Below are 26,454 nucleotides of genomic sequence, written 5' to 3'. Positions count from 1 at the left end.
ATGAATGTAAAATAGTTATAACTCACTTCACATCATCTACCTTGTTCGTTTTGATACTTCACATCATCTATTATCTATGCAATTAAGCTTATGGAAAGAGGTAAATCTTACTAATATATATGAATAAGACAACCTAAAATGAAATGAAAAAAGATTTTAATAATGCATTAACAGATAAAAGAAAAACAATTAACTCAATATTGTTATTTTATTTTATCTTCTCATCCATGAATTTTAACATATACGAACAAGCAATCATATATAATATGGCTTGTAGAGTCAACATTGATATGACTCTAGAAATCTTTAAAGAAAGTTTTTTGTGGTTTCGGTGTGAAGTTGATAGTTGCATTGGTTCGAAACATCAGAGGTATACTATATTGTGTCAATGAAATTAACTTGGCTGGCCATCTCCATCTACGAAATTAAAGCCAGTGTTTCTAGGCTTGCAAAAAAGAATATGACAACCCCTTTTGACATTAACCAAACCATTTCCATATCCACGTTTTGGCATTCTTTGGTTTGCCAACAATGACCACAAAGAAGAGAAAAAAGGTCGTAAAAGTTTTTTCTCAGCATTGACAATTCAGTTGTGAATGTGTCATTAAGCCCTTTGCTATGACTAATCTTTGAGTTTTTCCTATATGATTTGCGTTCGTGGACTCTTCTTAAGGTGTTTGCTCAACCTTGGATCATATCGTAGCGGTTAGTCTAATTCACTCATTTGTGTACCTCTCTCGACTTCTCTAAGCTAAATCTGTTAACTCTGAAACGTCCATGGCTAACAATTACCCACAGTTCGTAGCGGAGATCACGTTCTTGTCAGCAGAGAATCTGAAGAAACCTTCTTTCGCTCTCTTGTCCCGACGTTTAAGACCCATCATCTCCATCTCCATCTCCAAGTTCAACGGCAACAACCCACGGGCTGATTACAAAGGTGATGTTCTCACATTAGATGACAAGTTTCTTGTACCGATAGAGGCCAACTTCTTTGCCAATAGATGCTCTCGTATACATCTCCAACTACACACCACATGGCTCCTTGGCCGCCAAGCTCAACTGGGATGGTGTTGGATCGGCGCTGATGATATTGGGGCGCCGCCGGTGGGCTCAGTCCGGTATCTGAGCTACAGGCTACGGTCTAAAGATGGTACAAAGGGTAATGGTATTGTTAACCTTAAGCTCAAGTTGGACAGTTATGGTTGCCCAGCGAACTCACGTCAGGAGGTGTCGCCTCGGAGCAATTACGCCCACAGAATCAACTGGCCGGAAGAGAGTTGATCGTTGATCACTCCGCCCATAGTTGCTTAATGTTTATAGTAGTTTTTTTAAGAGGCGTTCTTTAATCTTGTTTCATGCAGCTTTCTCGTTTTCAAACTTTCTTTTTCTTTCATTTTCATTCTTCTTCACTAGAACCAACAACATCCGCTTTATAATTTGTTTGTAGGAAAGTGACATTAATGCTGAAAATACTAGTGGTACGGCAAGCTACATGAATACGATAACCATCGTCTTGTTAGAAAGGCCACGTATTAAATTCCAAAGAAATACGAAGTATAACATGTTAATCATCTGTTCTTTTCGGAAGAAACTAAAAGTGAAATGCCGAGCAGATAATTTCCATTCAGTGGGCATCATGTCACTGATATATGCACCCAAAAAAAGGTGCCATATTTTCTTAAGTTTCTGTGTAACAAATGAAAGCCAAATGATAACCTAAGATGAAATTCTTTGTCCACTTTTAAGAGTAGAGGGTAATTGAGATGGATTCAAGTCAAGCTATGACATCGTCAGGTAAACTGCTTAACTATTTCAAAACACAAACTTAAGATTCTCACTCCCTTCCAACAATTGCTTAATCTGAAAGTCAACTGCACTGATCTGTGCCGTTTATCAAGAAGGGGGGTAAAATATTAAAAAAAAAAACCAGGAAATGAACATTTGTTTCCAATTTAATCACTATTAAAACAAAACTTGATACCTAGTTATCAGAGGCCTCTTAGTGTTCTGAATTTGTCCGGGTAGATTTACATGAAATTGTACTGACCGCATTACTTTCTCAGGCAAGTTGTATACATGTGGCCTAACTACTGTTACCTTTTACTTGCATCGAACCACAAAAAAATTTGGATTTTGAGGACTAACCCGTTACCAAGCACAAGGAAACTGCTATAAAATGCTCTCCTGAAATTTGAGGAAGACTAATGAAAGCATTTATAAAAACACCAGCCTGCAGCTACATTACCTTGCCACATTTCGGATTTCGTTTGTTGCGCCTTGAAGTTTCTTCTTCATCGACTTTAAACCACTTTGGCCTTTCTTGGTCCAGTGAATCGAGGTGCTTCGCTTAAGAACATCTGATATAAGAGGTGATCTCGAGGTTGAATCCCTTGATGGAGCATCATCATAATCTAGTCAAAAGTTGAACAGTTGAAATTTCAGTAGCTGAAACTTCCAATGATATCCATGAAATAATCAGCAATTCCGACTCTCAGAATGTAAATTATTTCAAGATACCCTTGGGTAAGGTTTCCGTCTAAAGTATGATGATAATCATACACTGCTTAAATTTCTAAACATCAACTGAGCAGATATTTAGACCTCATTTCTTGACCAAAGTAAAGAAAAGAAAAGAAAAGAAAAGAAAAATTCCTCCCTTCCCCTAAAACCAAACCTGTGATATTTCAGATTACTTCCTGATGAAAATAAGCCCAAGCAAGAAACGCTGGGATCATACAATGGACTGCTTTGACTTAACATCAATTAATAAAAGTAGCCTGATAAAGTATGCAATCTTAAATGATACACATCACTCTGTTTCTTGCATAGCCTTCTCTTTTAATTCATTTATATTTCTGAAATAAATTGTTCGTATATTTGTTCGAACAACCAAATTGGATCAAATAATCATTTAGCATGTAAAAGACAAGCACTGATACTTTTTGCAACCACATTGCATAGCAAATATCACCTGAAGACATTGGTAGCTGATATTGCACTTTTAAGAACTTTGATGCCTCCCTATCTTTCTTGTGGCATAACACTCGTACTAAAGTGTGAGCATCTCCCAAATGCAAATGGTCATGTTTGTTTGAATCTAGTCCCATTGAAATGATCTCACTTGCAGTCATCAGCATTTGAATAACAGTTTCGGTCTGCCAAAAAGCAATGATTAAGCTGCTATACTAATAATGATTCACTTATAGATGAGAGACCCTCAAGTATGAGCTAGAAAACCTGAAGAGAAAACATTTGAAGAATGCGTTCAGCAAATTTTGCTTCCTGTTCAACTAATGAGCGGGGAAGGCCTTCTCCATCAGCAATGAAGAATTCCTAGAGCAAATCAACACAGATCTATCAGCTAGCAAAACATATCATAAAGACGATAACATCCTGAATACATGCAGCGAGTTTGGTGGAAAAGTTTGTTGGCTATTAACTATGGATGTTACTGACCATCAACTGCATATGCAGATGGTCACACAAGTCTTCTGACCATTGGCTTCAAAAGAGCACATGGTTACCAACTTTCAGTGAAAGGTTAAGTACAAATACAATCAGCACCTATCTTTTTGCAGGAACCTGTTAACTGACATAGCTAGAAAGATCACCTTTACTCAACATTTCCAGCCAAAACATAATTCTAGTTCAGTAAGCAAGTAAAATCATAGCCACTGCCTCTTGTTTTACCATACCATAAAATGTGAGGAGACCATTTGAATAATGGCTTTAGTCATTTTTTTCCTTATTCAGGAAAACAATTATTAAATATCATTCAGAAGAGATCCTTTCATTTTCTTTACTTCAGGTGGGAAGATGGTGGGGTGGTGTCTTGCAGCTTTACAACAAAAAGACACAAACCTTTAGCATCATAAGGTCTTCTTCCATAAGGATGCTATCTGAATCAGAAAAGGCACGGCAAGGGCCTCCATCAAGCAATACCCAAACAAAGCCTTCCTGAATCATCAAAGTAAACAAAATTAATACCATCAAACAAGGGCCCTAACAGGTCAAAGAAGAAGGCGAACACACAAGGGCATACCAATGAAGCCTGATATACGCTTAAAACCACAAGATCTCTGACAGAATCATCAATCAAACCACATACATTGTCCAGCACCTGCATTCAAGTTAGCCAATATTAACACAATATATCTCAACAGGGGTAATGAAAAATTAAAAACTAATGGAAGTGCCGTAAAAAAGAAATTGTAAACACACATACCAACACACATAGGTGCTCAGCAAGAGAGAGAGAGAGAGAGAGAGAGAGAAAGAGGGAAGCCATCTACTTTAGAGTCTCACCGTGTCAAAGTCGGTAAGGAAATTTTCCAAGCGAGCACTTTCAACATTGTCACGATATAAATGGAACAGGAACGCGTCTCTAAGGTCCCAAAACACAACTCTTGTTCCTAGTAGTTGAGATTAATAATAATATTATTATGCATAAAATTATCTCAGTAGCTTACATGCCAAAGCAAAGAAGAAAAGGATGAATAGACATCTTTTGGACGCTATATAGTTGATAAGGTTCTTTGTAGCAATAATAGATTTAGTATGCTAAAAGAGTGTGTTACCCGCAGCACCAATGCCATGGTTCAACAAAGATGTATTTTCCAAAAAGAAAAAAACTGAAAATAAATATAAATGTTTTTTTAATGACAATCATTATACAATAAGAGCTAATTGGTTTCAGTTAACAGATCTTTTATAGTTGAAGGTTCCTGCAAAATAAATAGACTTCAAAGCTAAGTTTGATCTCTGTCAAACTAAGAATTAAGTTTTAGACAAAGATAAAAAAATCATTAGATTAGAACATAAATAGAATACTTAAACTCATATTTACAGCCCTTAAAAGAAAATTCAACTGGCTCACCAATCAAGTCACAAATCTTTCTGCCAGTATCTTTAGCAGTATCCCTTATGATGTTAAAGGTGGTTACAAAGAGTTCATCTACTGCTTCATGATGTGATAGTGAATCACTCTCCAAAATCTCCACAGGCTCTTCTTTAGCTGGATGAAACAAAGAAGACTATCAAAGTTATACCAATCAACTTCACTACTTCAATTATCACTGGATACAACCACCAAAAAGTGGAAAAAGGAGGGAATAAAAGAAATAAAAAATCCTTTAAAGTTCTTCATATCATCATTACGCAACAATCGCCTAGAATGTCCTTGCAAATCTCAATTGCAAAGTTTCTTTTCCCTTCAATAGGAAAGTTCGTGCTGAATATGACAACTGCTGTTAATGCTATTTCAAACTAGTTCTATAGTCCATCATCTCGTATAATTGATCATTCATCTAAATAGCCAAAACTAGTGCTATAAATTCTTTAAACCATATCCATAATGGTGTGGTTCTCAAAGATCTTTTGACATATCTACACCCAACTTCACCTAGTAAATACTTCTTATTGTTTGTACTATAGCTTCTACAGCTCATAGATGTTACTAGAGGAAATTAAAGGAAAAATAAACTAAACAAGATCTATAAATATAGACTTACCCCGTCCTTGATTAAGAGATGGCCTCACAAGCGCCCAAGAGTTTCGAATGCCATCTTCAAGTAGGCCAACCTGTTTCTGAATATACTGCATGGAAACAAGAAAAAAGATGCAGGCATAAGTTTTGACAATGTACCGAGAAGTTTAAATTGTGATACCAAGGCTATAGATATATCATTAAAAAAATACAAACTATTATCGAAAATAAAAGCTAGCAATACAGATAAACATTGAGGAGAGATTAAAAATAATTATCTCAAGCAATAACACAGTTAAAGGCCCATTTTGGAATTCTCAAACTGTCAATCTAGTTATAAACCAGCCTTTAAGTATTGCATAGTCCAAATTTGAACCAATTCTAAACCAAATCTTTTAAATTGTGTAACCAATTTGGCAGAAGAAAATTATGCAACTGGCTAATCTGGAGGTTTACAAACAAAAACGAATGTTTCAGACAAAAAAAATAAGAAAAAAAATTGAGTCATCCAAAAATGTTAGAATATCACCAGGACTAGATCAACACCCGATAGGTATAAGAGTAAATACAACTGAAAACAAGTTACATCGAATACAAAAATTCTTTGAAGACAGGAAAGCAAGTTGGGTACATTATGCATTGGTCAAATCGATCTCTAGCCTAACGTGAAAACCAGGTACCCAGATAACCTGATGATGAAATGGTGGATATTGGATTCCATTCAGCCTGAAATTTCTTGACCTATCTCAATGCAGGGTTAGCTCATACTAGATAAATTGAAATGGCAGTTCTTAGCATTCAGCTTGTAATTTCTTGACCTGAACTCAATGCAGGTTTAGCTCAGACTACGTAAATTTTTGGTGGAAGAAATAGAATTTCAACTTTTATCTTGATGTGTTAAATTTTTTATGTTCTTAAAAACCTGAAACATATAAATTCCATAATCCCTAAGGATAATTTCTCCAACAAGGAGATGACACCCTTACTTTGTTTGTTTGTATCAAAATGCATTATAAGATCCAACTATTAAAGGTTTTAACGATGGTTATACTTACCTGAAGGGTGTTCAGCCGGATACAGAGTTTAGGTATTGTCAATTCATTCAATCTATCAAGCACATTGTCATCTAAAACTGTGTACTCATTCAACCTTTTCTTAATTATTGGAATAACTGTCTCAGTGTAACGAGTCAAAGGAGGGGCTGATGGATAGAGATGATTCTTCTCAACTGCAATATTAAAGGTATTATCATCAATATGTTCTCTCTACATAAAATAAGGCAAACATGAGCATATTGACTTGAATGAACTTACAGAATACAGAAAAAGCAAAAACATTAAGGTTCTTCATTAATTGCTTAAACAATAATCTTGAAAGGGCATACGGAAGAACTCCATGATATTAAAAACAAAACATAAGTAAATAATGAACAATCTGCCTACATAGCTACCACTAGCCAGTTAATTAGAACAAAAGAATTAGCTACACCTTAAAAGAAATATCAAGGATTTCAAAGAGAATGTAACTACACCTTTGGGAATAGAGAGGTCCTGCTTTTAGCTAATAACAAATAGTAATCACCATCAACAAGATAATTGCATTAACAATGCCCAACTTTTCCAAGCACGATGAAATGAGCAAAAGTAAGAAGCAAAATATAAACAATACCTAACTGGTTGAGCACTCTTGACAAATAACCATCCAAGCTGTGAAATACTATAGATAGAAGGGCTTGTAAATGTGTGATATCCAGAGGGAGATTCATCCCGAAAAGTTGATCCACAGTCTGAAAGTTAACACAGTTATGAGAGAGAAGCAACAAAAGAGACCACAACCAAAAATGTAACTAAGCAAATATGATCCAACTATTACCATTTAAATATAAAATAACAGAATGCAAATACATAAAAAGGAACAACTACACAGTTATTAGTATCTTCCCAAGTGGAAGTTGTTTTATGTTTTCGATTTAATACTTGTATAAGTTAGTAAGAGTGAAGATTCCCGAGGCAAGGGTATGAGCCAACAAAGAGCAACTTATAGAGACGGAAATTCCCATGTACATAAATCACACGAGAGTTGCCGCATATCTAACCAGAAATGGCATACCTCCTCTAGTATCCTAAAAACTTCAATTATGGATGCTGCCTGCCTTTGATGAAATGACAAGGGCTCCCAGTCCTGCACATGCCAAAAGACCAGAAGTAGTTCAAATGTTGTTCCAGGCTTCCAGCTATTTTAATTTGAATCAACTCATGATGACTGTCTATTAATGGGACTAAGACAGGATGTTAAAACATGTTTTCATTGAACATCATCAAATCCAATCAAACATCAAAAAAAAATCTTCCTTACAATTTCCCTAGCTCTGCTCAAATAGGTAGGTCAGTTTTGTCATCTTGATCAATCACTCATTGATGAAAGAAGCCCATGAGAAAAGAACCAAAATATATGCGACCACACCACAACTTTTGGTGGGAGTAAGAAAGGAAGCACAGTGAAAGGGAAATAGAAAATAGATGACATTTTGTGCGTGTGCATGTGTGTGCGTGCATGAAAAAGCCCACTGCTGACAAAGAAAACAGGAAAGAAAAAACAATACAACAATATCAAAGACACAGCAAACAAGAGTTAGAGACTAAGGAAAAAACAAGTCCTTTAGTCCATCAAATGTTTCATTTTCTCATCTTTCTCTTCACAATTCCTAACCCAGAACAGGTACAAGATTATACAGTCTCAATATAAATTGATACCATCCTACCATCCAGCAAAAGAATAATTTAAAAACATCATCCTACTCAGTATGGAACCAACCTCAAGATCCAATACTCTTCCAGTCCATTCCAATATATGAGCATGCTGACCAATCACCCAATCAAGAATTATTGGCCCCGAGACTTTTTCAATCTGCAACACAAGGAAAATTAAAATTTAATTCTCCAGCTAGGCATCACGTCATTAGCTAAAGCCTTATAAGAAAAGCACTTTTTTTCTGAAATGTTTGGCTCCTATTCCATGTGGAACTTTTTCCAGCCAGAACAATACCATTACCCATGCCATTACTTACATTGACCAAAACAATGTTAAATTAACAAAGAAGATCACATCCAAGACCATTAAAGCCCTGAATCAAAAACTTCTTTGATCACCAAAAGTTCAGAACAGCAAGTGAACCACTACCGATAAGCAAAAACATGTATAGGAAAAGCACTTTTTTTTCTGAAATGTTTGGCTCCTAAACATTTCCATGTGGAACTTGTTCCTGCCTGAACAATACCATTACCCATGCCATTACTTACATTGGCCTAAACAATGTTAAATTAACAAAGAAAATCACATCCAAGACCATTAAAGCCCTGAATCAAAAACTTCTTTGATCACCAGAAGTTCGAAACAGCAAGTGAACCAATACCAATAAGCAAAAACATGCCCAGCTATTGTACATAATCTCTGATCCCCCCCCCCATCTATTTCACTGGTCCTGTCATTCCTAAAAAAAGACCTATAAAGCTTGCTTATGACATAATATGGATCATCCTTAAATTAAGATCCACGGCCACTCAGAAAATGTAGAATGTTCAAAATATCAGAATCCTGAGTTTAGGAAGCATTTAATTCCTTAGAGAAAAATGATTGCTTCTCCATTAGAAAGAAAAACAAAAGCTTGTAATCTACAAATCATGAACAAAAAAAAATGGCCGAAAAAAAAATGGGATATTGCAGGAAGTAAAAGACAAGAAGAACTGCAAAAACACATACAAGTTAAATGACAATGCAGACATATAGGACAACAAACATGATTCAAAACAGTTAAAACTTGATAGGCAATACGGTATCAAAAAATGCAAAACAACCTGATAATGGTCCAAATATGGCCTGACAGAGTGGTGCGCTGTCTGTTCCTCAAAAGCAGAAGTATAAAGCTGGCCAAGTTTCTGATCCAGCATAAAAGCAGCAGGAAGTACTGATCTAGCCTCTTCAGATAGAGATGAAACTCCCTTTAGGAATGGAATCTACACATCGACAAGAATAATTTCCCAATAAAGATACAACTTACTAGTTGACAACTACAAAGAGATTCGGTTAATTTCAATGAAACAAACCAGTCTTTGCCCATAAAACTGGTGCAATCGCTGCATTGAGATCGTTATAGATTCAGGAGACCAATGGCGAAACACTGGGAAAAATATATTCATCTCCCTCTCAGCAACCAGTCTTAGTTGGTTTGCTAGTAGAGCCAAAGGATGTGTCTTTTCAACTTTAGATTCAAGAATGGATTTTGCCACCTAACAACATAATTCAATTAACTATCAATAAAGAATGGGAAAAAAAACAATATGACATTGGATTATAAAAGAGACTCACCTGTCCAATTGCAGCTTCAACAGATCTCTCCACATAATTCTTAATTTTTTCACCAGAAGAACTCTTTGATCCATTCATAGTTAACTGCATGGAGGAAAATTGTCATTAGATATACGTAAGGTCTGTCACCAAAATGGGATGAGACTTTCACTTGCTAATAAGTGTAGAAAGTGCACACCAAATCATCCAACTGAAAAGTGCTCAGCCATAAGAAAAACACAGGTTCATGACATGAGTCTGGTTAAAATTGCCCACTTACAAGGGAAGGGGGCGACACTAAAATGAAACAGGATGAAAACTGTCACGGAAACAAGTCAAGACATCACCAATTTGATCCTCCAAACCAATATGGCCTCAGTAACAAGAAAATAGTATCATTAGTTTGTTGACTTATTGCATAATGAACCAAGTGAGGCTGTACTCAAACTTAGAAATTTATTTAGCAAAGCTCAAACCATTGGTAATAAGCTCATATTGAACTTGAGTTTAGCTCAAACTTTAAATTTATGTCAATCTGAGCTTCAGTTTTTTACTGGTCCAAACTTTTAAAAACTTATTGGGTTATTAAATAACATGGTTTGTTAAACAACCAAATATGCATATGATAGAGTGACATCATGGCAGACTTAACCTTAATCTCAGCACCATTGACAGAAGTGAGCATTCCTATCGCTGACGCCAAAGCCATCACCCTTCTGAAGTTAACAGGTTTCTGGGAAAAAATGTTCAAAGTTTAGGGGGGAAAACCTCTGAAATTATGAGCTCATTTTAAAAGATGATATTGAAAGAACCCCCAGGCATGTACCTGGAATTTTCACACATAATCAGACAACAAAAAAAAACACATAAAATAAATGTATAATTATTTAACAAAATGGAGTGTTGGCAAATAGAACCAAGAAAAGATTACATGCAATTTATTAGCCAATTCATATGGCAGAAAAATAAAGTGTAACCCAACCAAGCTAAACTAGAAACTTACCTCACTGAAATATAGATGATAGTCTTGTAGTCTACTATCACACCAAGTGCCTATGGACAGGAAAATAGCCTGCACCAGATTTAGGTTTGTTTCACTGCCATTGCATTTCTTCAAACATATTATACCATCCATATATTGCCCTTCATTCCAGTCATCTTCTTCAGCAGATACAACTCTCTGCAAGGGGAAAACAGCATGCTCCAACAGAGTGCCTTCATCTGTGCCAGCAAACTTCAATAGCAAAAGTAGCATTATGCGAATGGTCAAAAGCTCATACCAAAAGATATTTTAATATGATTGCCAAGCATAAATAAGTTCATAATTAAAGCCACAAGTGAAATGCATATAATTCATATGGTCCAGACACAACCAAAAAAAGGAAATTTGAAATTTCATCTTTTGCACAAGAAAACAAAAAAAAATACAAATTATTCCCTTCACAATATGATGACTGAAGAATGTAGTTATGCAACAAAAAACAGAAACATTACAATGACATAAGACATACCTGTTGAACAAGGACCCACCCATATAAAGCATTATGCATTTTCTGAGTGATGCCTAAAGTGGACCATGTCAGTTTGATAAGTGACTGAATTGCATCAGCTTCCTAGCATAATTTTAAAAGTAACAAACTAAGCATCATAAAAAGCACGAATACTTGAAGACATCACCAAAGCTGTGCAAACGAAAAATCAAGCCAACAATGCAACTAAAGGGTCTAAGTTGGTACCTCTATGAGTTGGCCTTCATCAAGAATGTCGAACATGACATAAAGTAATTTCTCATAAAGTCTAATGTTCAAATGATAAGCAGCATGCCAGTAATAGGTTTCATTTTGGAGACCAAACAGCCCCTGCTGAGAGGAAACTTTTGATGCCACCTGTCTAATAAATGATATAACCTCGACTCGTTGAGAAGGAGACATTGCAACATCCCATTCCTAGAGCATCCAATGAACAAGAACGTCCTCATTTTAAAATGATAAGTAAGTGATAATGACAATTGAGGCTACTTCACTGATACATCAAAATAATTGTCCATGAATATCAAAAACCCACAAAGAGAACATACCTTTGTATCTCTAATCTTTGCAAGACAACTTTTAATGGTTAAATGTTCAGTTTCTGGAAGTTTAGCAGAGAAGTATAGAAGTTCTTCTAACATATTCACCTAAAACAATAATAAAACAGCACAGTCAGTCCTATGATTGAAGAAACTCTTCCATTTTTCACTCTTTGTAGATTTTAATAACTAGACAACATTTAGGCTCAACATAAATGAACACAAACATACCTATTTCACATTTTGCAGCATAATTTTGGTAGATATAACTCAAATATACCATATAATAGCCCTAATGCTTCACTAAGAAAGTACTTTAGGCTTAATCGCTTTTTATTGGAATACTTTTTGATATCACCAACGTTGCCCAATGCACCACGATTTCAGCGAAGTGATCCAAAAAGCACATCCATAAGCCAGCACTGCTATTGTTGCCTTAATATGTTTAGCTTTCCAAATACATTAGTTAAGTAGCATTGACTCATGTTCTTAGCTCCAACTACAACCATATTTAGTTTCTATTGGGAAAAGACTGGTACAAAACAGTACATAAAGCTGACAATTACCTGTCTACTCTTCCATTGGATATAAGACTTTTCATTAAGAAAATCAGATCTGAAAATGCCAATAAGGAGCTCTAACGAGATCTGAGGAAGATCAATTTGCCCACATGTTCTTCTTGCAGCCAGATGTACCATATTTCGCCGAATGCATCCATCCATTGCTTCTGAAATCTAGTAAAGGAGCAATATTTACTTGTAAGATTTAATTAGCAATGCAAGAAAGATAAAATGATTAACAGTTGAGACAAAATAGCATGGTTAATTCATAATTGACTAATAAAAGCTACTAATAATTGTCAAATAAAATATCTGAACAGAAATAAGAATCCTCATATTTTTCCTTATTCAATATCTAAGGTACATTTATTTAGTCCAGATGACAATTACTTCAATGGATGATAACAAAAGTTCAAGAGTTAGAAATTCACATGTTTTTACCAGCAAGAACTTCATAATTACTAATGTAATTGACCCATGATTATAAACAGACAAAGATCAAGTCTTAACACCCACAGTCAACATTACATATACCAGATAAAGAAAGTTTTTGCAAGATTGGATAGTCCATTGAACATGGATACTAACAATAACTTAGAAACTTTACTGTATTTTCTCAAACTCCCACACCTATATCCATAAGATATCAAAGCTACACCAGAAAAGAAAAGATTTATAGCTTGCCTGCATCTGTGCACGGATAGTATCAATAAGTTCTGAATGTCTCTCTGACAACTGAGGTTGCAAATGGGGTTTTTCCCTTTTACTCTTTAGTCTAGACAAAAATTTAGAACTCTTATCCTTCTTTCTATCCTCAACTGGACAAACTTCGACCCTGATAACAACAAACAAGAGATAGAGACAGTAAGCAGACATCAAATCAAGAGGCAGAAATGTTAGGATATATATCATTGGATTGCATTGAATTTACTAAACTAACTCACATTCACGCACACAGACAGAGAAAGAAAGACAGTACCCAGAGAAAAGCATAGATGCAAGCAATAACTCGTAGGCTGATTCCCGCAAATCATCATCAGACAATCCTTCAAAATTCCTGAAGCTATGTATCAGTTTATTCAAACAAGAAAGGCCAGGACTCAAGTATAAAATATAGCCTCTAAGCATCTCTACCACATCGTGAGTATAAGTAAATACATGATAGGAAATAAAAACTTAGACAACCTTGTCACAATTGTTTTAAAAGTCTCAAATTAAATCGTTAAGCGCCAAAGAAATACAAGTTTATCCAATCAATACCTGTTTTCAAGGGGGGTAACCCAAGAGAAGGAATTCCGGAAGTCTCTAAAGGTGCCCTTGCTACTGCTGTTTCTGCTTTGTGTTTCAAACCATAGTCATCCCCAGACATTTCAACATTCTTAAACTTGGAAGAATCCAGCTGACTAGATGAAGATGAAGCATGATTAGTAGTTCTGCTGACAATAGTTGGAGGCACTCGTCGAGGAGGAGATCCAGCCAAATCTGGATCAGAAGTAAGAAAATACGAATCCCCTAATTTAGAATGGATCTGCAATTTAAGAACCAAGGAAATAAAAAAATAGTAATAATAGTAAAACAAAGTTTAAGTCATTCAAGATTAATGTTTCAGAAACACAAGGACAGATATATCCTCAATAATTTGTAGCTTATTTTTTGTCCAGTGCATGATACCCTGCATCAAAGACCAAACTCAGTATTCTCTACACTCTAATGGCACAAGTTACACAATGAAACATAGAACTTCAAAATTATAACTCTACTTTTTGTCTCCCTCTTGTTCCATGATTAAAGAAAACTACAGATAAGATTTAGCTTTAAGAACTCCTCATTCCTAATAATAGTTATACTTTTCGAAAACCTAATCTCATATTATTCGGCAACTAACAAAGGAAATAAAAAGTATATACAAATTCATTCAAAGGCGTAGCATTAGTAAAAGACTTAAAATACTACTAAATTTTTGCAGGACATAAAGTGGTTCAGTACCATTATTGGATGAGTAGATTCCGCATAGTACTTTTTAGTGGCTTCAGAAACATCAACGATGCCACCTGAAAATATTTCAGTATCCAAACACTCCTTTACTCTCAGAGAAAAAAGAAACATAAGAAACGTGACGGATATTAACAAAAATAATTCTACAAAATTTCAAATTACTTTTCCAGCTGAATTCCTTCTTCATTTTTCTTTCTGACTCCATTTTCTCGATAAATAAACGTGACGTAAAGGGAGACATACCGGATTTAATGCAGTGAAGGATGTAATCGGCACTGATGGTGTCGAAGTCGGCGTCGGAGAGAGAAGGAGTGGAGCCAGACGGTGTCCGAATTTCCTTGATCAACCCGGAAGAAAACAAGAACTCCAAGAGCTTCCGGCGATCGCGACGATAACATTGCAACAGAGAGTCCTGTTCCATCTCCACGTCCGGCTTTACAGACACAACTAAAACAAATCACAAATACAAGTTCATGTGTTATGGACTTAATTTTGAATTTTCAGGTGCTAAAAAGAAAGCAGAGGTATAGAAGGCGTTTGGACTGAGGGAATTTTTTTTTTTTCTTTTTCCTTTCCACTTTAGAGAGTGGAATCAAAAACTATGGTTTCATTACACAAGAAAATGTCTATTTCGCGGAGCGCGAAAAGCCGACTCCAAAAGGACAATATAGACGGCGGAGATTTTATCTTTTCCAGCCTTTTGTCTCCCATATTTTGCTTATTTCTACTTCCGCCATATGTATTTTGGTTATTTCATTTTCAACCGACCTACCTTTTTATTTATATCCGTTGGAGTCTCCGGCTTATTAATCGTATGTTTGAGTTATTAAATAAACTAAAAAGAAAAGAAGACCTGCGCTCCCTAAAATAGAAAGGAAATGAAAATTTTGATAGACTTTTTAACTTTCACAAAAAAGTGGATGTCGAAGACTTAAGTCTTTCTCACTTATAAATTCCGAGGATCCATGGGGTTACTTCTGAAGACGTGTCATTGAAGAAACATGTTCATGTCGGTGTCGCCAGGATACACTACAAACAGTCCTGACTGCACAGAAAACGACGGATCTTTACATACCCAGATTTGAAGAAACGTGAAAATGGCAAGGTAATCATCTCAATAGCCATGAAATTCACACCCCATGCATTTAGGGATAGGAAGCTGATTTTCCCCCATGCCAAATACTTCTAGATATAGTGGACAGCATTCAGGTAGAGGCATTTCTTAACATTATGCACTTGGTAAATAACACCTCTTGCACTTGTTCAAGATGGTTTCACCTAAAACACTTTACAAATGAAATTCAGAATACAGAATGAAAACCTTAAACAAGGGTAGACCATAGACGCCGACATGTTCCTAGCAAAAGATAAAGCAAAGAGTACAGAAGCAAACGAGTTCTTCAACTCAGAAGCAAACGAGTTCTTCAACTCAGTTAGTGCTTTAGATGCCCCGGTAAACATTAATATACACAATAACTCCATGAAGGCCAGAGCTAAAACAAGCACATCATGACTGTCACCAGCACTATGATGAAAACATCTACAACTATAACCACAAGAACAACAACAGAATTGCCTGTATCAAGTCTACATGACATGCTGATGCTCTGCATCATAATTCTCTCAGCTAAAATAATATGCAGAGGCCGCAGATGTCACCACAAATAATTATTTCCATTCTTCTACACTTCCTCATGGCTACTACTCTTTAAAATGTTATACTTGCAGAGAGGACAGGTAGCATTGATGTACAGCCACTTATCTACACATGCACAGTGAAAATGGTGACCACAAGGAAGTTCCCTTAGCTCAACTCCGTCATCATAAGGAGAAAGGCAGATGCAACATTCCTACAAATTAACTCAAGAACAAATATCAGTTGGCTCATGACAAAAGGAATTATCACAAAAAAAAAAAAAAAGGAAAAAAGAAACAAGCCTAGCTTCACATCATATCATTTCCAAATAGGCAAATCATAATTTCATAAGAGGTAGGAGAGAGGTAATAAACGCATAAAAAACTAAAAACAAAGAGATCAACTTACTGCATCATCCTGTGAAAGCACATGTTCCATGGGGGAATCAGTACTACATTCAGTCATTATTCCCCCAACAGGTCCTTCAGCATCACCAGCAATCTTCTCATCATTGCAAGTTTTTCGAAATCTGAATTTTGACAACTGATCAATGTCTTCCTTGGATGCTCCTTCCTGCTTCAAAAGGTTGTATGGTGTAAGTAAAAAGAAAAGTATATCAAAACAGACAAAATAGAAACATCAAAAAGAAAAAACATTCCAAGTAAATCCATCTTAATTGCCAAGAGCCATAAAATTGTAGAAATTGTAAATTTTAACTTGAGAGTGCTTAAATCTTTCCAGTCAAATGCAGAAACCAGTCTTTCTTTAAAAGTGCTTAAAGCATGGTCATCAAGTAAAATTAAACATTCAAAATGTGTATCACGCCAAAGTCCACTATTACACTGTATCGACTTTCTGACAACAAACCTCTATCAACTTCACTCCAATCACATGTTCTGCCAGCCATATAGAACATTAGATACTGGAGATGTTAAACATGCTCTATGACCAAAATGACTTGAAAGATGACAAAACCTTTCTGAACAGAAAAGCAGGAATGGAGCTTGGTCTAAAGGTTTGCTATTTTCTATATAAAGAAACATGCAATCATAGCATAGACTCCTATGAACACTTAAGCCAGAATGTACATGTCAAAAACCCAAGAAATCCTATAGCGATAAAAAAATTTACTCCCCTCAAAAAATAAAGTAAGAAACTGCACCAGAATGCGAAAGTCAACGACATTGATTCCAACATCATCTAAACACAGAACAATCTTAAATGCTCAAAATGTTCAAAGAAAATTAAATTTCAGAAAAGCACCATGCTTTGGCACTCATGTTACTTCTAGCATACCAGAAATTTTTCCATTCATAGAGCAGCCAACTTTTCAAGACATGTTTGCCAGCCATTTCATCGCAAAGATATGAACTTAGATGTGATTACATCAACTACAAAAACAAAAGGAGGCCTTCCCCATACTAACTAGGTGATTCTCATGTCAGCTTCAATATTTACAGACCATATTTACCTACATTAACCATCTCATTACGAAATTAGATATTCAAGCACAAAATCAAGCACCAATTACACAAACAAATCAATGAGGCATACACAATCATGATAATCTTACATGCAGCAGGAAGTGAGAGTTACCTGATCTGCCACAGCATATAGGATTGCAATAATACATGGAAGACAGCAACAAACAGCAATGCCGATGATGCATGCCAGTGCAACACAGAAGACAACAAAGAACACATCAAATCCAAGAAAAATTATACAGAGCCTGCAGAGAAATTTGCATTGAAAGAGTTAGGATCCAGTTACAAGGCCAAATCTTTGAACACCAAAAAAGCAGCAGGAAAAACGTCAGAAGAACTAACCAATACAGCTGAGGGGAGCCACGTGCCAATGCTTGGCCACCTACAGATACCCAGTAGAATCCAATGATCCACCAGATGAATGAAAACATCGTATTTGCAGATTCCAGGTGCTTTGCAACACTACTGAAAACATCAATTTAAAATGGTTAGCCACTAAATGAGAGACTGCAGTATCATATACAACTTAAGCTATAATATGTAAGGTTTACTATATCCAAGATACATTATAAAACAGACATATATGCCAAAGATCATAATTAAAATTTTCCAAAAGCTAACTTAACTAATGTCAAATGCATAGGGCAGATTCTCATAAGTCATAGCACAATACAACTTGAAGGTAAATGATGCATTTGTACAACTGAACCAAGTAACATTGAACAGATAACTGAGAATTCCCAATCTGGCAATCTCTATGAAGTACCTAATTGCAACCTAGACATCATAAGAAAACATGTACTAAGTTACATTTTCTGTAATTAGAGCTTATCTATTCCAATTTCCAAAGTGACTTATGAAACAAACTGTCCCATTTCCTCTCCATATCCCCACAACCCAAAAAAGGAAAAACTATCATCTCACTTATCACTACAGAAATAATATCTTCCATCTCAACCACCAATAACCAATAAGAAGCAACATCTCAAAAGTAATCAAAAGCTATCATTAACTTCTCAAAATCATCAAATACCAATAAACTCTTATCAATAAAAAATATACCTTCCACCATCCTCTTCCAACTGGGCCAATGTCACGTACTGCTCTGAATCCGCCCTCGATCCAGGACTCAGAACCCCTTCCTCCCCGGCGTTAAATGGCCTGTACTCCACGCTCTGCCGCCTCCGCCGCCGCCTATACTCCACACAAACGCAAACCATATGCAACAAACACTGCAAAGCGTACCCAATTATCCACAGCCTCAACGGCATATTGGGCCTCTCGTCCCTACTCCAAACCAAAACCCCAACAGCCACCGCCACGAACGCGAAATTCCAGATAATATCGAGGATCACCACGGGCTTCGAATACGCCCAATCGCTCTGGCGCTCCTCTAGCTGCTCGGCGGCGGTTTCTCGAACCAGCATAGACGGCTCGCGCATCATTCTTCGGCTGCTAGCTCGGCGGAGGAACCGAGCCGCTTCACGAAGGCTCTGGCGACGCACCGATCGACGCGTGGTGGACTCGTCCCGTGACACGCTGCTTGATGATGAGAGAAACGGCGTCGTGTCGATGATGTCATCGGAGGAGGATCGGTTCGTTGGAGTTGTCGAAGCCATCTTTGGGAATTCTCACGAAATCCTAGAATGATTCTAATATAAATTTAAAAAAAAAAAAGTGGATTTCAAAGGGCCTTTTAATTTTTATGTCATGGAAAAAAAGGAGTAACGGATTTTCATTTTATTTAAATTTTGAGGGAATTTTGATAGTTAGGGTTCTGTGGAATGTTGGAGATGGATAGATGACGATGATGAATTGATGATGCTGATGAAAACAAGCCGACGGGAGTCTTGTCTTTTTTATTATTATTATTATTATTATCTTTTCGAGTTTTGTTGTCAGGCAATGTTTGGTGCAGTCATTACATTACCATACTTGTTAGTAGTAATTAATGTCGTCACTCGCACCTATTTAGGCCAATTAATTATACATTCATTGTTCTTTTCTCCTCTTGCAAACGTATTCGTAATTTGACAGGCAATTTAAGATTTTACTACTAATATGGACTAATCATCAATCAAATAACGCGCCACCCTTGTATTCCCAGTTGAAATAATTATAATGCAACCAAAGTTTTGTTTCATTTTCATTAATAATAATAATTAATAATAATAATGGGATGCCGGGAACCATGTGAACCCGCTTTTTCCCATTTTTGTTTTACTAAAAAAATAGCGTAATAAACTTACATGTCAATTTTTATCCTCCAAAGATGGTTATATTAATTTGCATATTATAATTATAATAGGTATCTTCTACTATCCGATTGAATTAAATAAAATTAAATATTTTATAATGGGATTTGAGTAAGATTTTAATTGCAAAATTACTATTCCTTAACGATCATATGTTAGACTATCCGAATTCGATTATAAATTAATATTAAAATTTTTATTTTTATATTTTTTATAAAAAATCATAATGTAATACTTGATAAAAAATATTAATTATTCTAAATATAATTTCAAACTTTAATATGTTTTTTATAAAATAATTTAAGTTATTAATTTAATTTTTATTAATAATATATATTAATTTAAAATTTTTTATCTTGAATTTATATTTTTTACAAATATTAATAATTAAATTCAAATTTAAAATATATCAAAATTAACAAATATCCTATCCCTCCTAATTCTTACCAAAGCATTTGATTTATCATAAGTAATTTTAAACAATATACTTAGTAATTACTTAAAACAACATCTTATTTTTATTTTCTTTTAAGGTTAGTATCAATGTGAAAGCTTTTCCTGGTAATTGACTATAGAAACAATTCAGATTCTTGAACTACCTTACAAAATATATATATATATATATATATATAATTCTTGTACTAAGTTATGAGTTGTGATTAATATTTGCCACTAACTTATCCATTGTCGCGATTTGGCCTTGAATCTTAATTATATCTTCAACAAATCTCGTATACAGTCGAGAAATATTATAATGTACTAACATTTTGATTCATAACATGTGGATATATTATTTTATAATTATTTGTGAGATTGGCTTAAACATTTGCATTTTACATTGAGGTGTATAATTATTGATCCTTAACATCATACTACAGAGTAATTCAAATTACTTAGTGGATATATTTATAGTTTCATATTTTAAATTTATCACTTTAATCTAATTTAATTGAAATTCGTCCATCGTTCCCTATTTTATGGTAATGTTGAAAATTAAAATTAATAAAATTACTAGTACAATGCTCAATGGATAAGAGATTTTTTTTTTTTTTATAATTGAAAGAGGGGGATTCGAACTCTGCTCTTTAAATAAATAGATTATGTATAAACTAATAAGATAAATACTTGAGAGTTCAAAATGAATAGGAGATTAAATTAATCAATTTTTTGAATTCAACGCTATGAGTTTCAAACATAAACAATTATTTGATTGATTGACTTAATTTTCTTCCTTTAGCTGGGAGAATTTTCTACAGGTAGGGATTGACTAGGCTACCTTAATACAAACTTGTTCACTTTTTTGCCCTTTTCAGAAGCATGATAAAGAGAGGGGTAAAGAATAATACAGAAACTAAAGTTGCTACCTCACTTACAAAGTTATGCGGTAATTACACAAAGGGTGCCTCAAAGATAGGGCCAATGTTCAATATGGTATCCAAGCTATATAAATGTTCGATGTACCACTTTAATTATAAAATCTTTGTCGGTTTTCTCAATAAACTAAGACTGGTAATTTATGTCGTTAAAGTTAGACTCATAAAATTTTTAAATAATGTTATAACATAACTAATAATAAGAAAAAGAAAATTAAATTATAGAAGGTAATATTTTGAGAGAGGAAGAGTAATTTAGGTTTAATTATAGAAAGTAATTTTTTTGGAAAGGGAGAATAATTTATATTTTAACTTTTTAATAAAAAATTTATTTTTTTATAGTATTTAAATATTAGTATATAAGTTACTTTGATTTGTAATCTTTGACTCCACTCTTAATAAAATTACAAAAAAATTAATAAATTCATTGATATAATTAAATATATAAAAAATTAACTAAATAATATACCAAATAAATTTTTTTTGCACTTCAATGAATGAGTGGTGTCAACACCACTCATTTTCACTGTAGATCCATGTATATCGATTAGGGTTAAGATATCTTAAAACCCTAAAAGATAATTGTTTCAATGTAAATAACCTTTTTGAAAATTAGATGATTGGTTATAGGTGAATCCAATAATATTGTTAAGACAATTCAAAGTAAATAATAGAATAAAACTTATAAGCCAATGATATATTAAATCAACAAGTTTTTCTACTTCTTCGAGAGAAGAAGGGTGATTATAAAGATGAGAAAGAGAAATGGCATACCAAGTATTAAAAAAAAAAATGAAGAGAGAAGTTTAGAAACAAATGTTTTTTGCAGCAAGTAAGTGCCAATCTTACATCCAAAGAGAGGATACCCTTAATCTCCATAGAAGTGGATCATTAGAGCCGTAAAGCAAGACTTGATAATTTTAGATATGATATAAAGATATAAAATTAAATGAATTTAAGTTTAATTTTTTTCATGTTTTGTATTTTAAATGAGTCAAAGTTTTAAACGTTTCAAACATGGTTATTGTGTTGTCATATAAGTGGTAAAGTGAACACATTTACCAATGTTATTTATGTTAAATTTTATTATATTTGATGATATTATTATCTTGCTATTATAATTATTGATTTTAAAATTGAATAATAAAATTATATTTTAATTATACATAATTTAATTTAATAGTGTATTAACTATATTGAATGTGTTAAAAATTAAATTTTATTAATCATTTAATCATGTTTTTAATGATGTTGTGTCATATAAAATTTAACTTGATATGTTTAATAAACATATTAATTGTATCGTGCCATATTATATGATTATTAAATATATATGTATATGTGTTTTAGATTTTAATTATGTTATGTTTGTGTTGACTCATATAACTATTAATATTTTATGTTTACACAATATAGTTTAAATACAAAAAATACAAATTATTAAATCTACCAAACATGGTATTTGTTTGATTAAATGCAAACTATGATGGTAAATTTACATAATTTAGTTAAAATTTAAAATTGATTTCAACATGGAATGACTTTTGAGAGAAAAATGATTAAACTAATTCAATTACAAATTCGGTTGGGTTAATCAAAACATATGAAAACTTTTGGTAGTCTGATTAAAATCATATTACAATTATTTTTAGATGAATATAGTAGAAGCACAAATTACAACTGTAGGTGTTATATTTCCTATTTCTGACACCTGGAATGTAAACTCCTCCTTTTGGGGGGCATTTACAACAATAATAAAAGACAAGGGCCATTGCTTCAATTTTACAAATTTACAGACCCTCCAAGGAAAAGAAGTAAAGAGCGGGGAAGGGGCTGTGGATTTTGTTCTATTTCCCTCCAAATTGAAGCAGAGGCGTGTCTGGGCCCTTGGTGCAAGGGGTTTTCTTCATAGTAAATACCAGGCACTTAGCAAAGCTTTCAGTGACTCAACACAAAAATGGCGTCCTCCTCATCATCCAGCAGCGGCGGTTACGACGTGCCGTGGGTGGAAAAATACCGGCCAAACAAAGTCTCGGATATCGTCGGCAACGAAGACGCCGTGTCTCGACTCCAAGTCATCGCTCACGATGGCAACATGCCCAATCTCATTTTATCCGTACGTTTTGCAACCTCTAATTACGATTGAATTGCTTAATAGCCACCTAAAATGGTTTATAACTACGGGAATTATCCGATTCGGTTAATGTAGTAAAATCCCCAAGTTATCATAATGAAGATTTTGCTAGAATAACTGGTGGATTTTGATTAAGCGTTGGAAAATGTGGTGATATTTACTGTTAGATGAAATATTTACGAAAGGAGGATTTTAAGAATTTTGTTTTCGAGACATTTTATCAATTCGGAGTGAAAAACCTAATTTTGTTGCAAGGACAATAAAATAAGTAGGATGGTCTTTTGCCTTAGTTGTAGGTGAGTTCTAGTGTAGTGAAAACATGTTTTCTAGATTGTTGTTTATTCAAGGGTTTAATGTGTTTAATGAGTTAATGACAAAAGCAAATAAAAAAGCTCTAAGAAATGAACAAGAATTCTTCATTGCATGAATATTCTGCATGACATTTTTCAGGGTCCTCCTGGAACTGGTAAAACAACTAGTATTCTGGCTCTTGCACATGAGCTTTTGGGGACAAACTATAAGGAGGCTGTTTTGGAGCTTAATGCATCTGATGACAGGTAGGTGAACGTTTGGGCTTCCATGGCATTTTAATTTCTTTAACTTTTGAATTGTATGTTCTCATATTCCCTTATCACTTTCCTTTTTCTTGTATAGGGGTATAGATGTTGTCAGGAACAAAATTAAGATGTTTGCTCAAAAGAAAGTAACTTTACCTCCTGGGCGGCACAAGATAGTTATCCTGGATGAAGCTGACAGGTAAGAACTGATAACAATGTTCCGTGAGTCTTGATGTTAATCATCAAGCTTGTTTCTTCTGATACTTTGCTTTTATCTGCTAAGATTTGTATAATCATTCAACTTTCATGTATTTACATTGGGGGCATCTTCTGATTTTGAGTTTATATGTACTGCTATAACTTACAGTTGAATTAACTATTTTTTTTTCCTTTGTTTTGGATTGAGTATATGATGGGTATATATTTTATAATGGTTAGCATGACATCTGGTGCACAACAAGCCTTGAGGAGGACAATGGAAATATATTCAAACTCTACTCGTTTTGCTCTTGCTTGCAATACATCGTCTAAAATCATTGAGCCTATTCAGAGCAGATGTGCCCTAGTCCGGTTTTCAAGGTTATCTGATCAAGAGATTCTAGGCCGTCTCATGGTGGTGGTAGATGCAGAAAAGGTACAAAGTTTTCCCACAATACTTTTCGCAATCCTGCATCTTACCTGCATATATTGGCAGAATGTGTGAACTTCTGTTTAGGGTACTTTTTTTTCTACTTGTTTCATTCTTATTTACGAGCCTCTATCAAATGCTAACACTTCTGTTGTTGCGAATTTCACCATTTTTCCTTTTGAGGGAGTGGCTTCTTTGTTTAATTGCTTTATTACAGAAAATATAGTAACAGATGGTTCCATTTGTTAGCCAAAAATGGGAAAGAGATGGAAAGTCCTATCTACTTACTCTGAAACGATTATTTAAATTTTCTGGTGAATGACTTAAAGGTTCATTGTTCTGAAATATTGGAAAGCTTATCGTCATTGTTTGTTCTTTAAGTTGATGCCAATGCATAATTGACCTAATTTTGCAATCAATGAAGGTTCCGTATGTTCCAGAAGGTCTTGAAGCCATCATTTTCACTGCTGATGGTGATATGAGGCAGGCATTGAACAACTTGCAGGCTACATTCAGTGGATTCCGTTTTGTCAACCAAGAAAATGTTTTCAAGGTTATAACTCAGAAAGGACTCCTAACATTTTGGCATGTTATTTGACTTTGGAAATGCCATAAAATGTCGGTTTCTTTTCAGGTTTGTGACCAGCCTCATCCATTGCATGTGAAGAACATGGTCCGCTATGTACTTGAAGGGAGATTTGATGATGCGTGTTTGGGCCTGAAGCAACTATATGATTTGGGCTATTCTCCTACTGATATAATCACAACACTTTTCAGAATTATAAAAAATTATGATATGGCTGAGTACTTGAAATTGGAATTTATGAAGGTTCATTTATCTTGCTAGGCCTGTATTTATTTCATCTTAGCAGAAAGTCTAGTTTTGTTGCAATATTTATTCTCGTTTCTTGCTGAGTTGTAGGAAACAGGGTTTGCACATATGAGAATCTGTGATGGAGTTGGTTCATATCTTCAGTTGTGTGGCCTGCTGGCGAAGTTTTCTCTAGTTCGTGAAACTGCTAAAGCGGCATAAGTTGGTTAGTAAAATTAGAACCTGCTAGATCTGGGGTCCTGATGGCAAGAACCTTTAATATATTGTGATGTTGCTTTAACATTAGGTTTCTTACAAAGACCATTTGTTCTGATTGTTCATGGAGTGCTGAAGTTGTTGCTTTTATATGGGAACTTGTGGTCCAATTCCGGAGCTTATCACCATCCAATTTGACTTCTCCACCATGGCTCCTGTATTTCAAGGTAATGAATGAAGTTGGTGAATCTTTTGATTGTTTTACTTTAGATGCCACTATCCTCATACTTAACATTTGTCTTCAGAAATGATGGTACACTAGTTTGGTTCACTAGTTTCATAACAAAATCAAGTTGCTTTTGGGTTCAATTTATAGTATACCAATGCTGATTGTTCTGTCGTTCATAGCTTATACAGAGTACTGAGAAGAACGGCTTATTTAGTGTCAATAACTTGGAGTAGGTTGGCATGGCGTCGGTGGTTCGGCCTAAGCCCATGAATTAGCTGAACAATCTGATGATGGGCAAGTGGGGTGTGGGCCTGAGGAAGTTTGAGGGATTGTAGAACGTGGACCAGGGTAGGAATGGTAGCTGGGTAGAGTATGCTTTAATTTTGAGGAACCGAATTCCTAAATTTTGAGGTATCGAATTCGAATTTCATTAAAATTTAATTAATCATATTTTATCTATACTCAATAAAAAATTAACACCTAATATTTGAATCTGATTATTAATATTTTTAAAAAATCAGAATTTGAATTCGAATTCAAAATAAAAATAAATTAAAAATTTTTTATGTATATTATTAATGAAAATTAATTCAAAAAAAATTAAAATTTAAAATCATATTTAGAATAATTAATGAATTTTTATAATTATTTTATTATTTACAAATAATTTATAAAAAAA

The 26,454-nt window shown here is 34.5% G+C and overlaps 3 protein-coding genes across 8 annotated transcripts; 1 reads left to right on the top strand and 2 right to left on the bottom strand.

Annotated features, from left to right (window-relative positions):
* Positions 1-1,940: 1,940 nt before the first annotated feature.
* LOC18606468 (DNA topoisomerase 4 subunit B (DUF810)) lies at positions 1,941-15,187 on the bottom strand. Of its 2 annotated transcripts, none has more exons than XM_007040084.3 (26): positions 14,696-15,179; positions 14,444-14,508; positions 13,718-13,985; positions 13,437-13,503; positions 13,142-13,292; positions 12,464-12,631; positions 11,907-12,005; positions 11,566-11,775; positions 11,341-11,442; positions 10,833-11,063; positions 10,482-10,562; positions 9,851-9,934; positions 9,589-9,771; positions 9,340-9,498; positions 8,300-8,392; positions 7,595-7,666; positions 7,154-7,271; positions 6,541-6,713; positions 5,511-5,595; positions 4,877-5,014; positions 4,306-4,412; positions 4,043-4,120; positions 3,862-3,957; positions 3,238-3,333; positions 2,972-3,155; positions 1,941-2,411 (listed from the first exon to the last, which is right to left on the bottom strand). In XM_007040084.3, exons 1-26 carry the CDS (start codon positions 14,871-14,873, stop codon positions 2,242-2,244), a joined length of 3,456 nt encoding a protein of 1,151 aa, XP_007040146.3. In that variant the 5' UTR covers positions 14,874-15,179; the 3' UTR covers positions 1,941-2,241. The 2 variants fall into 2 exon arrangements, 1 of the variants encoding a protein (XP_007040146.3); XR_016025487.1 differs by lacking the exon at positions 1,941-2,411 and adding an exon at positions 3,457-3,502 and having other exon boundaries at positions 3,112-3,155; positions 14,696-15,187.
* A 469-nt stretch (positions 15,188-15,656) lies between these two features.
* LOC18606467 (Zinc finger, C3HC4 type (RING finger) family protein) lies at positions 15,657-19,436 on the bottom strand. 4 transcript variants are annotated; one of them, XM_088804701.1, is made up of 5 exons: positions 18,635-19,436; positions 17,915-18,034; positions 17,685-17,817; positions 16,497-16,664; positions 15,657-16,302 (listed from the first exon to the last, which is right to left on the bottom strand). In XM_088804701.1, the coding sequence occupies exons 1-5, from the start codon at positions 19,189-19,191 to the stop codon at positions 16,135-16,137; spliced, it is 1,146 nt and encodes a 381-aa protein (XP_088660827.1). In that variant the 5' UTR covers positions 19,192-19,436; the 3' UTR covers positions 15,657-16,134. The 4 variants fall into 4 exon arrangements, with proteins under 4 accessions (XP_088660827.1, XP_088660826.1, XP_007040145.1 ...); XM_088804700.1 differs by having other exon boundaries at positions 17,915-18,037; positions 18,635-19,434; XM_007040083.3 differs by having other exon boundaries at positions 16,497-16,661; positions 18,635-19,434.
* Positions 19,437-23,054: 3,618 nt separating this feature from the next.
* On the top strand, positions 23,055-25,810 carry RFC2 (replication factor C 2). Of its 2 annotated transcripts, XM_018116771.2 has the most exons (8): positions 23,055-23,316; positions 23,785-23,891; positions 23,989-24,090; positions 24,330-24,525; positions 24,944-25,072; positions 25,154-25,348; positions 25,442-25,556; positions 25,638-25,810. In XM_018116771.2, the coding sequence occupies exons 1-7, from the start codon at positions 23,158-23,160 to the stop codon at positions 25,550-25,552; spliced, it is 999 nt and encodes a 332-aa protein (XP_017972260.1). In that variant the 5' UTR covers positions 23,055-23,157; the 3' UTR covers positions 25,553-25,556; positions 25,638-25,810. The 2 variants fall into 2 exon arrangements, with proteins under 2 accessions (XP_017972260.1, XP_007040143.1); XM_007040081.3 differs by having other exon boundaries at positions 25,442-25,810.
* The last annotated feature ends 644 nt before the right edge of the window (positions 25,811-26,454 follow it).

Source organism: Theobroma cacao, chromosome 3, assembly GCF_053813885.1.
Source record: "Theobroma cacao isolate CCN51 chromosome 3, ASM5381388v1, whole genome shotgun sequence".
Classification (NCBI taxonomy): Eukaryota; Viridiplantae; Streptophyta; class Magnoliopsida; order Malvales; family Malvaceae; genus Theobroma; species Theobroma cacao.
The sequence above is the reverse complement of the archived record's forward strand: the minus strand, read 5'-3'. Positions and strand labels throughout refer to the sequence as shown.